The sequence below is a fragment of the Carlito syrichta genome, unplaced genomic scaffold (genome assembly GCF_000164805.1).
Source record: "Carlito syrichta isolate Samal-C Ts95f unplaced genomic scaffold, Tarsius_syrichta-2.0.1 Scaffold304555, whole genome shotgun sequence".
Taxonomy (NCBI): domain Eukaryota; kingdom Metazoa; phylum Chordata; class Mammalia; order Primates; family Tarsiidae; genus Carlito; species Carlito syrichta.
This window is the reverse complement of record NW_007248651.1, coordinates 348994-364681: the sequence shown is the minus strand read 5'-3', so window position 1 is coordinate 364681 and position 15688 is coordinate 348994. Positions and strand designations below refer to the sequence as shown.

General features: G+C 39.2%; 1 protein-coding gene across 1 annotated transcript in view; it reads left to right on the top strand.

Moving 5' to 3' along the window:
- The window catches only part of KDM5A (lysine demethylase 5A), a 68765-nt gene that overhangs the window by 39078 nt on the left and 13999 nt on the right, over positions 1–15688 (top strand). The window contains exons 16-20 of the mRNA XM_008060193.1: positions 3518–3697; positions 4303–4464; positions 6686–7237; positions 7594–7737; positions 14767–14926. Coding sequence (XP_008058384.1) covers positions 3518–3697; positions 4303–4464; positions 6686–7237; positions 7594–7737; positions 14767–14926 — 1198 coding nt within the window. The remainder of the gene's footprint in view (positions 1–3517; positions 3698–4302; positions 4465–6685; positions 7238–7593; positions 7738–14766; positions 14927–15688) is intronic.

Below are 15688 nucleotides of genomic sequence, written 5' to 3'. Positions count from 1 at the left end.
ATTAATCATAATACAGATGATTCTGAATTAGGATGACTCTGACTTACACTTTTTCAACTTTTGATGATGTGAAAGCCATATGCATTCAGTAAAAACTGTGCTATAGATTTTGAATTTTGATCTTTGTCTGGACTGGCGATATATGGTGTGATATACTCACACGATTACTGGGTAGTAACAGCGAGCCTCACCCACGTGGATGTAAGCATTCTGAGCATATTTAAGGTAGGCTAGGCTAAGCTATGATGCTTAGTACGTTAGTTTTATTAAATATGTTTTATTAAATGTGACTTAGAATGTTTTCAATTTATAATGGATTTTTGGAGACATAATCCCAGCACAAGTTGAGGAGCATCTATGAAATGATTCTAGTACTTAAAGTTACTTTTTCATCTGATTTTATAATTTAAGATACGTATTACCTACTTAAATATTACTTGTTTTTCTTGAATCCCTGCTATGAAAGATGATAGCTCTTTGCTAAGAGCTAAAGAGCTATCATCTTTCATAGCAGGGAATCAAGAAAAACAAGTAATAAGTAGGGAGTTTATTACCTGTGTTATTACTCAAATCTTTTTCCATGTATGTGAATTACTTTTAAAATAAGAGGCAGAAAAAGAAAATGAAATTAACATTTACTGAGCATCATAGTATTCTTGGTACTATTCTAGGTGTTTGGAAGCAGGAATGCAAGGAAAGGGTATAAAGATAGAACTCTGGCCCTTAAAATAGCATATTTTCTAGTTGGAGAAAATACATCATGCATCTGTAATTTAAAACAGAAATAAGTGCTAGAGTTGAGCATATGCTTGAATTATAAAAGCCATTAAGCGACATTTACAATGTTGAGTATATAAATACTCTAAATATAGACCTATGTGCAAAGAAAAAAGCAACTTTCTTCTGCTAAACTGCTGTCTCCAAGAACATCGTCGAGGTGTCAAGTTCTAATGACTACTCTTTTACTTTCTTTTCCGTTGACTTTTCTGGGACCTGCTTAGCTACCACTGTTTCGCTTCTGCTTTTTTAAATTATCTCTATTCTCGTCAGGATAGCTTCTCTGTTTCATCTCTGACCTATTTCAGCCAGTAATTCTTAATTGGCTGTTTGTAATTGAAGGACTGAGTCAACAAGTTTAGGTAGCTGTCATACATTTCCTCTGCAATTTATTTTTATTTTTTTTATTTTTTGAGTTGGAGTCTCACTCTGCCGCCCAGACTGGAGTGCAGTGGCCGCTCCTGGCCACCGCAGCCTCGACCTGCTGGGCTCCGGCAGTCCTTCTGCCTCAGCCTTCCAAGTAGCCGGAATTACAGGTGCATGCTACCACGCCCAGCTAATGTTTTTATTTATTGTAGAGATGAGGTCTTGCCAAGTTGCCCAGGCGGGTCTCGAACCCACGGGCTCAGGCAATCCACTCACCTCGGCCTCCCAAAGCGCGGGATTACAGGCTGAGCCACCGAGCCCAGCCTCCTCTGCAGTTTAAAGGACTGTTTCTCTACCAGACCCTTCGCTTCACTGGGAGTTCTGACTTATGGGCTCTTAAGTAAGTGGACAGATTCTGTTGATAGACACACTTTTCTTGAGACTATATGCCTTAGGAGCAGGCTATCCTAGGTTCAAGATACTCTTTATTCAAATGGCTATTGTTGGGCACAAGAATGAACACTAGTAATTATAGTATTAGCTTTTTTTCCTGTTCTATTTAACTGTCCTATCTTGGTACCATAGTGGTTTAATTATACCCTTATAATATCTTGTGGACTAGAACCACTTCTTTATTCCTTTAAAAAATTCATAGGTGAGCCAGGCTCGGTGGCTCAGCCTGTAATCCCACACTTTGGGAGGCCAAGGTGAGTGGATTGTCTGAGCCCGCGGGTTCGAGACCCACCCGGGCAACTTGGCGGGACCTCATCTCTACAGTTAATCAAAAAAATTAGCCAGACATGGTAGTGCGAGCCTGTAGTTCCAACTACTTGGAAGGCTGAGGCGGAAGGATCGCTGGAGCCCAGCAGGTCGAGGCTGCAGTGGCCAGGAGCGTGCCACTGCCCTCCAGCCTGGGTGACAGAGTGAGACTCCAACTCAAAAAAAAAAAATTCATAGGTTTCTTACCTGTTTGTTTTTCCACATATTTTCACATGATTCAGGGTATCTTTCTAAATGAGTTTATAGGCAATGTGTCACGTAATACGTGGGGAATAACCTTTTACCGGAATGTAGTATGGAAGTTCTGTAAACAATAATGACTTCTTTACATGGAAATATTGAAACATTGTGAACTTAGAAGGAAAATATTAATTCTTATCTCTGTTTACATAACATAAAGTGGAGGTGGTTACCAGGACTAGAATATTGCTTTTAGTTGTTGGAAAATTTTTTTTTTTTTTTTGGAGTTGGAATCTCACTCCGTTGCCCAGACTGGAGTGCAGTGGAAGCTCCCGGCCACCGCAGCCTCGACCTGCTGGGCTCTGGTGATCCTTCCACCTCAGCCTTCCAAGTAGTCAGAATTATAGTCATGTACTACCACGCCCGGCTGATTTTTGAAAGACTTTGAAATGGGCAATAAGATTACTAGATGTCCTTTCAGTGGAATATTGAATGTTGTCTAGTGAACCCTTCAGTATTATCTGATTCTAGGGCTGTTTACCCTAGATTTTCTTTGATCAACCAATTTTACAACTCTGTCAGTTTTTTGTTTAAATAGAAAAATACATTAATACAACTGAGTTATATCCATAGAAAGGCAATTAAATTTGTCTGTAATTTATACAGATCTGTAATTTTTAATTTGTATTTGTCTCTGATTATACAGTTATAGTTGATTTCCACACTGTTGAAAAAATGATTCCTTTGTCCTGTATGACATTAAATACTTATTTCTATCTATTTCATCTCCTTATTCCTAATTGCATTTATATATATCTGTTCTTCAGATTGCCCTTTGATCTAGTTTTTTAACCTCTACTGATTGTCTCATTCATTAATAAAATATGTAAAGCCACTGATGACATATTTATTAAAAAGGGAATTTATAGCCAGGCACGGTGGCTCATGCCTATAATTCTAGCACTTTGGGAGGCCAAGCCAGAAGGATTGCCTGAGGCCAGGAGTCTGAGACTTTGGTAACATAGTGAGACTGCATCTCTGCAAAAATAAAATCAAAAAAATTAGTCAGGTGTGGTGGCATGTGTCTATAGTCCCAGCTGCTCTGTAGACTGGGATGGAAGGATCTCCTGAACCCAGAAGGTCAAGGCTGTGTTGAGCTTGATTGTGCCACTACACTCTAACCTGGGCGACACAGTGAGACTCTGACTTAAAAAAAAAAAAAAATTTACATAAACTTTTAAAAATAGGATGCTGGAAGTTATATTAATTTAAGAGATAGAATTATGTTGAAAGAATAACATTTAATTAAAAAATAAAAAGCTAACACTAAACTTGGTAAAATCTCTTTCAACAATGTATTGCCAGACCTTGTAAGGGAACTCACATTGTGTGAGAATCTCCTTTCTTCTTTTAGAGTGGCAGCAACTATGCTTACTTGGAGCAGCTTGAGAGCTTATCTGCTAAAGGACGCCCTATCCCTGTGCGTCTTGATGCACTGCCGCAAGTGGAATCACAGGTGGCAGCAGCACGAGCATGGAGAGAACGGACTGGGCGGACCTTTCTTAAGAAGAATTCTAGCCATACGTTGTTACAGGTACTTGAACTTCAAAACTCTCGTCAGCAGTTGATATTTAACACCAACAGATAGCAGTAGTGTTGGTGAGGATTATTTTCAGTTTATCTTGTCACCATTATACAAATGATTCCCATTAAGTAACATCAGATGTTGACCTGAAATCCAGAGCCTTTGGCGAACTCATTTCCAATTATTCTTGTGCTGTGTTCAAAAAAGCAATCAGCCTAGATTTTATCTTTATTGTTATGGACTCTCACTGAAAGATCTTATTTCTCAGAAGCACAAATGTATATACTCACTTTTCATCTTGAGCAGTAGAACATAGTAGTTAAGAGTGGAGGCTTTGGAATAAGATAATTTCAGGTTTGAGGATGGGTTCCTGAATTGCTAATTCTAGTCCTTGGTTAAGTTGTTTCCTTTCTGAGCCTCAGTTTTCCTTGTTTGTCAAATGTGGATTATACTACCTACTGCATAGGATTCTGGGGATTGACTTAGAGAATGTGTATAAAGTCCTTAAGAAAGTGCCTGAGACATGGTGAGTGGTCAGTAAGTGGTTCCTTTATTATTTTCACTTTAAGATTTTTTTGAAACCATTGTTCATACTGCTGGTTTTATTTTTGTAGGTGCTAAGTCCCCGGACTGACATTGGTATATATGGGAGTGGCAAGAACAGAAGGAAAAAAGTAAAAGAACTAATAGAAAAAGAAAAAGAAAAGGATCTAGACCTTGAGCCTCTGAGTGATCTGGAAGAAGGATTGGAGGAAACCAGAGATACAGCCATGGTGGTAAGAGATTATGTAATATATCTGGAGTTTGTTTGATGAATATGAAATTCTGTAAAGATATTAGCAGATCCACTGTTTTTATACTTTTCACTGTTTTTATTTTCTTATACCTTGTCTTTGGCTTTATGACTACCTATACTTGATGTTTTAAAAAATAGGCTGGTGCGATAGCTCACACCTGTAATCCCAGCACTTGGGGAGGTGGAAGTAAGAGGATTACTTGAGCCCAAAATTTGAGACCAGCCTGGGCAACATAGCAGTGTCTCATCTCTACAAAAATTTAAAAAAAAACTAGCTGGGTATGGTGGCACATACCTGTAGTTCCAGCTACTTGAGAGGCTGAGGTGGAAGGATCGCCTGAGCCCAAGAGGCCAAGGCTGCAGTGAGCTGTGAGTGTGTCCAGCACAGGTGACAGAGTGAGACCTTGAGTTTAAAAAAAAAAAAATATATATATATAATATATATATAAAATATAGTAAATATATATAACACATTTATAATGTAAGTATACAAAAAATTTACTATTCTCTTTTTCCCAAACTTATCTTTTCTATACCTCTTTTTTAATTGTAGTTTTAATAGTTGTGTACTGTTCTATCAAGTTGCTTTCCATAGTTTGCTGTGTACAGTAAGTACTCAATGTCATCTATAGACTCTTGGAAACTGCAACTTTAAATGAAACAATATATAATGGTACCAGTTTTACCATAGATTGATGTAAATAAGAGTTAAGTTCCTACGACATATTTGTGGTCACAAAAAACATCATTAGACATCTAAATAAAGACCCAAAACACTTGTAATAGTAAACATTGAAATAAGTGTGGACTACACATACATTTAAGAAAGAATAATAAAAACAAAATAATTATTTATCCAATTTTTGGTGAATTAGTGAGTGACAATGTCCCTGGCCAGGAATCAGTTTTTTTCCCTCACTAATATTATACTGAAACTGCATTGAACAAAATGATGCTATTTGAGGACCTGCTGTATTTTCTAATGTTGAGCATTTTGCTTGTTACTAAGTTTCCTATTATAAGCAGTAAAGTGAACTTCTGTGTAGCCTTTTCCTTCTTGTAAATTGTTTTCCTAGACTTGATTCTCAGGAATAGAATTACTCGGTTAGAATTTTATAGCATTTTTGTGACTCTCAATACTATTGTGCTTTTCAAAAGAATTATACCAGCTTAGTATAGCAGCTGTTTTAAAAAATATTTTCTTTCTCTTAGCATTCAACAGTATAATGAATGCTAAGTAAAATATGTATAGTTGATGAGAATTATGCTTTTTTGGGAGGATACGAGAAATATGTTAAGATTACTAGGAGCCCAAGGAGTTAGAAAAAGAAAGCGACTTTGGGCAATACATAATAGTAGGGAATTGCATACACTAAGTAACTTGATATAACTCTTTCTGCCTACAAATGATCCTGCTGTGAGGCCAGTGAAAGTGATCTCTCATTAGAGAGCCTACCTAAGAAATCAATCTTGCCAAACAGGTAGGACTGGAAATTATTTTAAAATTGTTTCAAAGCTACCCATAGTTAAAAAAGAAAATGCACTTACAGTATTGATGGTAATTAAATTTTGTTTGCTTTCATTTACTTTTTTGAAATGAGTTTCATAAAATGCTGTTGTTATAACTGATCACCAGGCTTTGTTATTCCACTTCCACATGAATTGGAGAGGCTTTCTGGGAGGAAAAAAAGTCGATTTTTTAGGCGTTTTCCCCGGGGGATGAATTATGGTGGGGCGGGGAGGAGGACTAATACTTATTGACTGTTTACTTTATGCAAGGTACCAGGCTAGGCACTTCATGTTATCTTGGTTAATCCTTAAAACAACAAAATAATGATAGTGGTATCCTCATTTTTCAGAAAACTGAGGTTCAGAAAGCTTGTGCCTCATATGAACAGGCTGTAAGTACAAGAGCCAGGCTTTGTACACAACCAAGATGCTTGATTTCAAGGCATACCGTCTTTCTACTACACCCTGAGGAAGAGTTCCAAGTATTCTACTGATATAAATAATCAGATATGATATGGCACTTTGCCCATTTCACAGATGAGGAATGTGTGCATGGAAACTGTCAGGGTACTCCAAATTTTAGAAATTTGTTTACAAGTGATAACTTGGAGAAAGATCCCACACCCATGAGGATTGGTATTTTCGGGGTATATTGCAGTGACTCCTTTCAGTTAAATGTTTGTCATATACAGGTGGCAGTTTTCAAAGAACGAGAGCAAAAAGAGATTGAAGCCATGCATTCCCTCAGAGCAGCCAACCTAGCCAAGATGACAGTGGTGGACCGCATAGAAGAAGTAAAATTTTGCATTTGTCGCAAGACAGCCAGTGGGTTTATGCTGCAGTGTGAACTCTGCAAAGACTGGTTTCATAACAGCTGTGTTCCTCTTCCTAAATCAAGTTCCCAGAAAAAAGGATCCAGCTGGCAGGCTAAAGAAGTAAAATTTCTCTGCCCTCTGTGTATGCGGTCTCGAAGGCCCAGGCTAGAGACTATTCTTTCACTCCTGGTATCCCTTCAGAAGTTGCCTGTCCGGTTGCCTGAAGGAGAGGCCCTACAGTGTTTGACAGAACGTGCCATGAGTTGGCAAGATAGAGCACGACAGGCCCTAGCCACAGATGAACTGTCCTCTGCCCTGGCCAAACTGTCTGTGTTGAGCCAGCGTATGGTAGAACAGGCAGCTCGAGAAAAAACTGAAAAGATCATCAGTGCAGAACTTCAAAAAGCAGCTGCCAATCCAGACTTACAGGCAAGTTTAGGATTTGCATTCTTTTTCTATTTCATGGGGTAATATTTGTCAGTGTGTGAATTGTAAATCTGTCTTAACAGTTTATTAGGAAAACAACAGTAACTTGCCCACAATTATATCTCCTTCTACGTACGTACAGAGTATTTTCTTTGAATACATATCTAGTTGACTATTACTTGGAAATGCCATTCCGGTAGATGTTGGCATCATAATCACACCCTTAGATTTCTACCAGCTGTTAAAGAACTCTGTTAACCACTTGCTTGTGCATTCTGTTTAGGTGATCTTAAAGCACATGTTAATTACCTGTGTTTGTTTGTGTCTCTTTGTTCATCTTGGAATTATTTGCTGTTTAGGGACACTTACCTAGTTTCCAGCAATCTGCTTTTAACCGGGTAGTGAGCAGCGTGTCATCTTCACCTCGACAGACAATGGACTATGATGATGAGGAAACAGATTCTGATGAAGACATTCGGGAGACATATGGCTATGACATGAAGGTAATTACGTGGACAGACTGTGTAGGTACATACCAGGTCATTTGGTTTGTTACAAAAACTATTAGATGCTGGTGTTTGAGGTCTGAAAGTAGAAGAGAAGACTTGTTCTGATCTGAGTTTATGGTGATAGCATTTTTTCAAAACTCAAAAAGATAGAGATTGCTGCAATAGCAATTTTTTTAAAGAACAGAATTTTTAAAAAATATGGTTTTTCCTCATAACTCATGGCTTAGAGGAACTAGAAAAACTATGCTTTAAGGTATTTAAAGGTTTTGTGGCTGATTTCAGTTCTTCAGTCTGTACAGTTAAGTTTTAAGAATTCCATTCTTGCTGTGCTGTGACTCTTTTGCTCTGCTCTCTCATCTCAACAGTACTAGATAGAATGTCACTTTCAGATATGAATAATAACTTGGGCCCAAGGTTAGAATTTTCTGAGTTCTAGTTGCAGGTAGAACAAATTATTTACCATCAATAGAATTATTTTGGTAGTGACACCATGCTGATGGTGATGAGAGGGTTTTGGCAAGTTTGTTTAGTGTTGAATTCAGTTGGTATTTCATTGTCATTTTGTGTCTGGTGCATATGCATTTCCTCTGCTTTTTACTTAGTAATAAACATCATAATCTAGGCAGAGACTTTGCCAGATTACAGTTAGTCTGTTAATTCATTTTATATAATTCTTAGTTGCTCTGTTTAGAATCTATGCCTTTGACCAGGGAGTTTACACTCTGGTATAAGAGACTGCCTCCAAAGAATGACAGAGGTTTCTGTCCCTTTGTCTTTTCAGCATGCAGATCAGGTAGGTACTGCTCATTTGTAGAGCATAAATCTCATCAGCATTAAAACTCCTAGGATATAAAATTAAAAAACCATTCATCATTGATGCTTGTACATTTATCTTTAGAAAATATTTTTTTCAAGATAAAAATGAATCCAGGGATGTTTTAAGAGGGAATTTTCAGATATATGACTTAAAGACTTGAGAAAAGTTGAATTAGCCTGTTCACATAAGGTTTTTAAGTACCTTGTTACCTAAGAGTTAATGACCATTTTTGTTTACTGGTTATATAGGATGACCAGGAGCAGCTGAAAGGGAATGCAGTCCATGCCAAGCATAAGCTAGTTAGCATTTTTCTTGAGTGCTAGAATCACCCATTTGCCCTAGCATAGAGATCTTCAGTACTGTTTTAAGTATCAGCCACTACTCTAGAATTGTTTAACATGGTAGGCTTTGTTTGGAAGCAGATTGGTAACCTGTGAAAATAAAACATCCCAAGTATTGCATAGCTTTCAGGGATAGGGATCAAAGCTGTGGTTTGATATGTTTGTATGGAGCAGTCTTTTTTTGCAGAATTTTTTTGGGAGTCTTAGCTTACAGTCTCTTTTTTGGCAGTGGGTATTGGCAGAGTAGAAAAACAAAATTACAGATTTTCTAGTGTTAATGTGTTTGACATCTGAGAAGAGTAGAATGGTGGTAAGACTTATGGTAATTCAAAGCCAAATTTACTTTGATGTTGGTGTATTTTCTTGTTTTGCCCCAAAACGTTTGTCTTTTATTTGAGTGACTTTAATGTTTCTATCTTTTAAAAAAAGTTCAATAACTTCAGGGGGGTGTAAATGATTTTTGGTTACACGGATGCATTGTATGGTGGCAAAGAAGTCTGGGCTTTAAGTGTGCTTTCCATCCCTACCTTTGCACATTATACTCAATAGGTGATTTTTTTCGTCCCTTGCCACCCTTCCTCTTCTGTCTTCAGTGTCCATTATGCCATTCTGTGTGCCTTTGCACTTACTTCGGTTAGCCTCCACTTATAAGTTGAGGACATGGCTTTCTGTTCCCCGTGTTACTTCACTTAGGATGATAGTGTCCAGGTCCATCCAAGTTACTGCAAAAGACATTTCATTTCTTTTTTTTTATGGGTGAATAGTATGCCATTGTATATATACAACATTTTCATTATCTGCTGATCAGTTGGTGGGATTTTAGTTTGAGTCTACATCTTTGTAATTGTGAATTCTGCAGTAAACATGTAAGTGCAGGAATCTTTTTTTGTATAACCTCTGTTCTTTTGGTAGATACCAAGTAGTGGCATTGCTGGATCAAATAGTAGATCTACTTTTAGTTCTTTGGGAAACCTCCATACCAATGTTCATACATTCCCACCAACAGTGTGTAAGTGTTTCCTTTTTTTGTTTGTTTTTGAGTCAGAGTCTCACTGTCACCTAGGCTGGAGTGCAATGGCACGCTCACAGCCACAGCCTCAACCTGCTAGATTCAGGAAATCCTTTCTTTTTTTTTTTTTTTGAGTTGGAGTCTCACTCTGTCGCCCTGACTGGAGTGCAGTGGCCGCTCCCGGCCACTGCAGCCTCGACCTGCTGGGCTCCAGTGATCCTTCTGCCTTAGCCTTCCAAGTAGCTGGAACTACAGGCACGCGCTACCATGCCCGGCTAATTTTTTTATTTATTGTAGAGATGAGGACTCACTAAGTTGCCCAGGCGGGTCTCGAACCCGCGGACAATCCACTCACCTCGGCCTCCCAAAGCGCAGGATTACAGGCTGAGCCACGGAGCCTTACCATCAGGGAATCCTTTCACCTCAGCCTTCCAAGTAGCTGAAACCATAGGCACGTGCCACCATGCCCAGCTAATTTTTTGATTTATTGTAGAGATGTGATTGCCCCAAGTTTCCCTGGCTGATCTCAAACTCCTTGGGTTCAGCCAGTACTCTCACCTCTGCCTCCCAAAGTGCTGAGATTATAGACATGAACCACCACACCCAGCCTAAGTATGTTCCCTTTTCACTGCATTTGTGCCAATGATGTTGGAATCTTTGGATGAAAAATACTCTTGAGCATTTTCCATAGAGCAAACAATTATTGCGTAATGAAAACTTTATTTGCCAGTTTATTTGCATTTGGCTTGATGACTTTTCTCTTTGTATGATGTCCTCTGTTGTGACCATGAATTCATACTTAAAATACTGTGGATTTTTGTTTGTTTGTTTTGAGTTGAAGTCTTACTTTGTCACCTAGGCTGGAGTGCGGAGTGCAGTGGCACGCTCATGGCCACTGTAGCCTCGACCTACTGGGCTCAGGTGATCCTTCAACCTCAGCCTTCCAAGTAGTTGGAACTGTAGGTATGCGCCACCACATCTGACTAATTTTTTAAAAATTACTTATTGTAGAGATGAGATCTTGCCAAGTTGCCCAGGCTGGTCTCAAACCCTTGGGCTCAGGCAATCCTCTCACCTCAACCTCCCAAAGTGCTGAGGTCATAGGCATGAGCCACCATACCCGGCCTTAAAAGACTTTGATATTTTTGCTTGAGGAAGAGCTCCCTACTGGTTTAGGAGGAAGAGTAGGTAATTACATAGTAAAATAAAGTCAGTCATTTGATCTTAGTTATTATAACATTTAAATATTAAAATAGATTATACTTATTATTTATTTTGCATATAATATCCTGTGATAACCACTTAAATTCTCTGAGCAACATCCAGAAAATAATGCCCTAGGAAATGTGGGATTCTTTTGTTTTTTTTTTGAGTTGGAGTCTCACTCTGTCACCCAGGCTGGAGTACAGTGACACACTTTACAGCCACCCCAGTGTTGACCTGCTGGGCTCAGGGATCCTTCTGCCTCAGCCTTCCAAGTAATCAGAACTACAGGCGTGTGCTGCCACTCCTGGCTAATTTTTTTATTTATTGTAGAGATGAGGCCTCAACAAGTTGCCCAGCCCGTTCTTGGACCCGTGGGCTCAGGCAATCCTCTCGCCTTGGCCTCCCAAAGTGCTGGGACCACAGGCTTCAGCCTCCAACTAAAAAAAAAAAAAGAAAAAGAAAAAGAGACAAGGTCTTGTTCTGTCACCCAGGCTGGAGTGCAGTGGTATAGTCATAGCCCTTGCAGCCTCATACTCCTGGCCTCAGGTGATTCTCCCACCTCAAACTCTTGAGTAGCTGAGATCACAGGCACACGCCTCCACACCCAGCTAAATTTTTTTTTTTTTTTAATTTTTTAATTTTTAAAATTTTTAAAAATTTTTTTTTGTCGCCCAGACTGGAGTGCAGTGGTTGCTCCTGGCCACTGAAGCCTCGACCTGCTGGGCTCCGGTGATCCTTCTGCCTCAGCCTTCCAAGTAGCTGGAACTATAGGCACACACTACCTCGCCCGGCTAATTTTTTTTTATTTATTGTAGAGATGAGGTCTTGCCAAGTTGCCCAGGCGGGTCTCGAACCCGCGGGCTCAGGCAGTCCACTCACCTCAGCCTCCCAAAGGCGCAGGATTACAGGCTGAGCCACCGAGCCCGGCTATTTTTATTTTTAACAGAGACAGTGTCTTGCTGTCTTGTCCAGACTGGTCTGGAACTCTGGGCTTCAAGTGATCCTTCCTCCTTGGCCTCCCAAAGTGCTGGGATTACAGGCGTGAGCCACTGCATCTGGCCATATCAATGTGTCTTTAACTTACCAGAGTCAATATTATACCTCTTAAAACTTTATACTTCACACTAGTTAAGTAATAATTATTTTCTGACCACTGTCCTTCCCATTTTGAAAGCTTAACGGAATGAGTTAACAATACAATATAATGGTAAGAGTCAAAATCAGAAGAGACAATTCCAGGCAGATGCAGCATCTGGGAACTGAAGTGGTCGGTTTGTACTCTTATGTCTTTTTACCTCTTAGGACTTAAGTTTTTGTATAGGGAATAAGACTGTGGACTGTTATTACTAAATTCTTAGTGGCGTTGTCTTCCAGAACCTCTTATAAAGCGTTCTCTCCCAAGTTGTCCTTTCCATAGCCAGATATTACTTTGAAATGTCTGGATTTTTGGAAAGTATCCTGTGTCATTAAGGATAGTCTCATGATGACAGTAGGTCGTCTTCTCATGCACCCTACAAGAGAATCGGGTGTTGGGTTAGTCCGTAAGCTATTGTCTCTCATCTTCCTAACTCACTTGTTTATACTCTGCTTTGTGATGCTGAGGCTGGGTTTCATACCAACAGTTGCCAAACTTTTTCTGTAAAGGACCAAATAATAAACATCATTGCATATTCTTCTTTCCTTTCTGTATTTTTTTACAACTCTTTAAAAATGTGAAAACTATCCTTAACTCACAGTCCATACAGCAGGCTGCCAGCTGGATTTGGCCCACAGGCTTTAGTTTGCCAACTCCTGCTCTATTCATTTGTCTTTTGCCCGATGCCTCTCTTCTGCCGACAGAGGACTTAGAAAAAATTAAAAGGCTTGTACAGTGAGAAGGGACTTGATATTTCCTCTGTTTATTCTCTGTTATAATCATATGAACTGCATGCCTTTCTTTTTAATCCTGGCAGAGGCAGCTGGTTGCAATTTCCAGTTGTTGTCCTCCCCACCTCCCCAGCACCCCCACACTCCTGAAACCAGCCATGTCGTGTTCCGTCAGAGACAGCAGGACTCAACGGGGCAGTGCTTCCTCCTTAGAGTTGTGTGTCCCAACTATGCAGGACCCCTTCTCTAAGCGTTTAGGTTCTAAGAAGTCCACCTCTTTCCTTTGTCTCCTCAAGCCCTGGGGTTGGTAACTCTTCTGAAATCATTGTTTTGGGGAGTTACCTATGCTTCCCTTTTGCCCTTTCAGTCCTTTAATGCACATTGAGCTAGTTCCCTATGTTAAATTTTCGCTATTGAAATACCTGGTGTGGTTTCTAACTTTCTGATCGTATTTGGTCTGTAAAGGTGTGTAGGTGAGCTTATGAAAACTAATTTCAAAGGGGAATCATCTGAGACTTAATTAGAGCTCACTTCATGTTCTAATGGCTTTAAGTGAAACAGTGTATAATAAAACCGATTTTTTTCCCTCATCGTTACAACAAATTAAAACTACATTTTTCAAGGATCTGCCGATGTATACTGTTTCACTTAAATTTGCAGTTTGTGAGAACCTATTCATGATATTCTGTGAGGATTTACTACAATTTGTATATTGTCACTCAGGCTCTTCATTATATTAAGAGCAAATGGTAAGATTCTAGGTTTAAAAACCTTTAGAGGCTCAAGCAGTGCTGTAATCCCAGCTCTTTGGGAGGCCGAGACAATAGGATTGCTTGGTTCGAGATCAACCTGGGCAACTTGGTGGCATCGTGTCTCTACAATAAATCAAAATATTACTTGGGCATGATGGTGTGCATCTGTAGTTCCAGCTACTTGGAAGGCTGAGCTGGAAGAATCATCTGAGACCAGCAGGTCGAGGCTGCAGTGGTCATGAATGTGCCACTGCACTCCAGCCTACGCAACAGATGAGACTCCGACTCGGGGGGAAAAAAAAAAACCTTAAGAGAGAATTAAATGTTTTGTATCCTTAAGATGTCACATCTAAACCTTTCCAAACCTTTCTTCCCCTTGTAAACCCTTTTATTTATTTATTTGTTTGAAGGGTCAATTTCCTTAACTTGTTGGTATAGGGATTTTTATGGGTTGTAAACTGTAGATTATAAAAGATAGATTACTTAATAGTAGTATTTTTGTAGGTTTATTATCTCTGTGGATTGTTTTTGAGCATTGCTTTTTCTTTTTGCTTAAAACTGTACTCATTACATTTTTTCTCCCCAGTAAACATTTTCCTTTTTTTTTTTGAGTTGGAGTCTCACTGTCACCCAGACTGGAGTCCAGTGGCCGCTTACTACAATATACAAATTGTAGTAAACCCTCACTGCTGGGCTCCGGCAATCCTTCCACCTCAGCCTTCCAAGTAGCAGGAACTACAGGAGTGCGTTACCACGCCTGGCTAGTTTTTTGATTTATTGTAGAGATGAGGTCTCGCCAAGTTACCCGCGGGCTCAGGCAATCCACTCACCTCAGCCTCCCCAAGCGCTGGGATTACAGGCTGAGCCACCAAGCCTGGCCCAGTAAACATTTTCTGTCTTTTAAAATATCATATATTTTCTTTTAATGTCATATTTTTAGTATGTTAGAAGCTTTAGCCTGAAAGACTTCATTTTGAGCCTGTCAGGATAAGTTAAATGACTAATTCTGAATATACCTCTTTGTTTCATCAGGACACAGCCAGTGTGAAGTCTTCTAGTAGTCTTGAACCTAATCTTTTTTGTGATGAAGAGATTCCCATCAAGTCTGAGGAGGTTGTGACTCACATGTGGACAGCACCTTCATTCTGTGCAGAGCATGCTTATTCTTCTGCTTCTAAGAGTTGTTCTCAAGGTATTACCCCTTTTAAAAATGTGGGGAAGATATGCCTAGAACCAGTGGAGAAAGACATTAATCACGACTGTGAGTCCCTTTTGAGTTGATTACAATGCCTGACCACAAAGTGATAATGGAACCTGAAAAGCCAATTCCTATTTGCATTTTGTATCATCATAACCTGAAAACTTAGATAGAACTATAGAGTCCTAATTAGAAGAACATTAGATGCCATCTAGTCCTGTGTCTCAGTTCTATAAAATCCCTAATAGGTAATCATTTACCCTCTATTTGATCATTACCAGTTGTTGAGGAACTCGTGGCTTTTTAAAAATATTCATTCTGGTTTGGAGTAACTTTAGTTGTTAGAAAGTTCTTCCTTTCCCTGGAGCTTGATTTCTCTATGATATTCACTTTTCTCCAGCAAAAATAAGTCACACTACTTTACGTTACAGATCTGGAAGATGGGGGGTTGTTTATCTCTTTATGATAAAATTCAGGATTTGGTGGAACAGCTTAGTGTTGTCTGTTCATTAGGAAGATAACCAGTTATTTTATAGGCCAGCAAAATGCTTAATCTTTTGTTGTACTCTAAACTGGAGAGAATATGGATTAAGAGACTTGGTTCCCCACCCCTCTAAGATAGAGAATAGGGACAAACAGTCAGGATAAAGAACCAATTTTTAACCATAAACTAGTTCTTTAGAGTGGAACTTAGAATTGCAGATCTTTTTGTTCCGTATTTGGTGGTTCTTTGTTTTGTTTTGCTTTTTGAGGAAG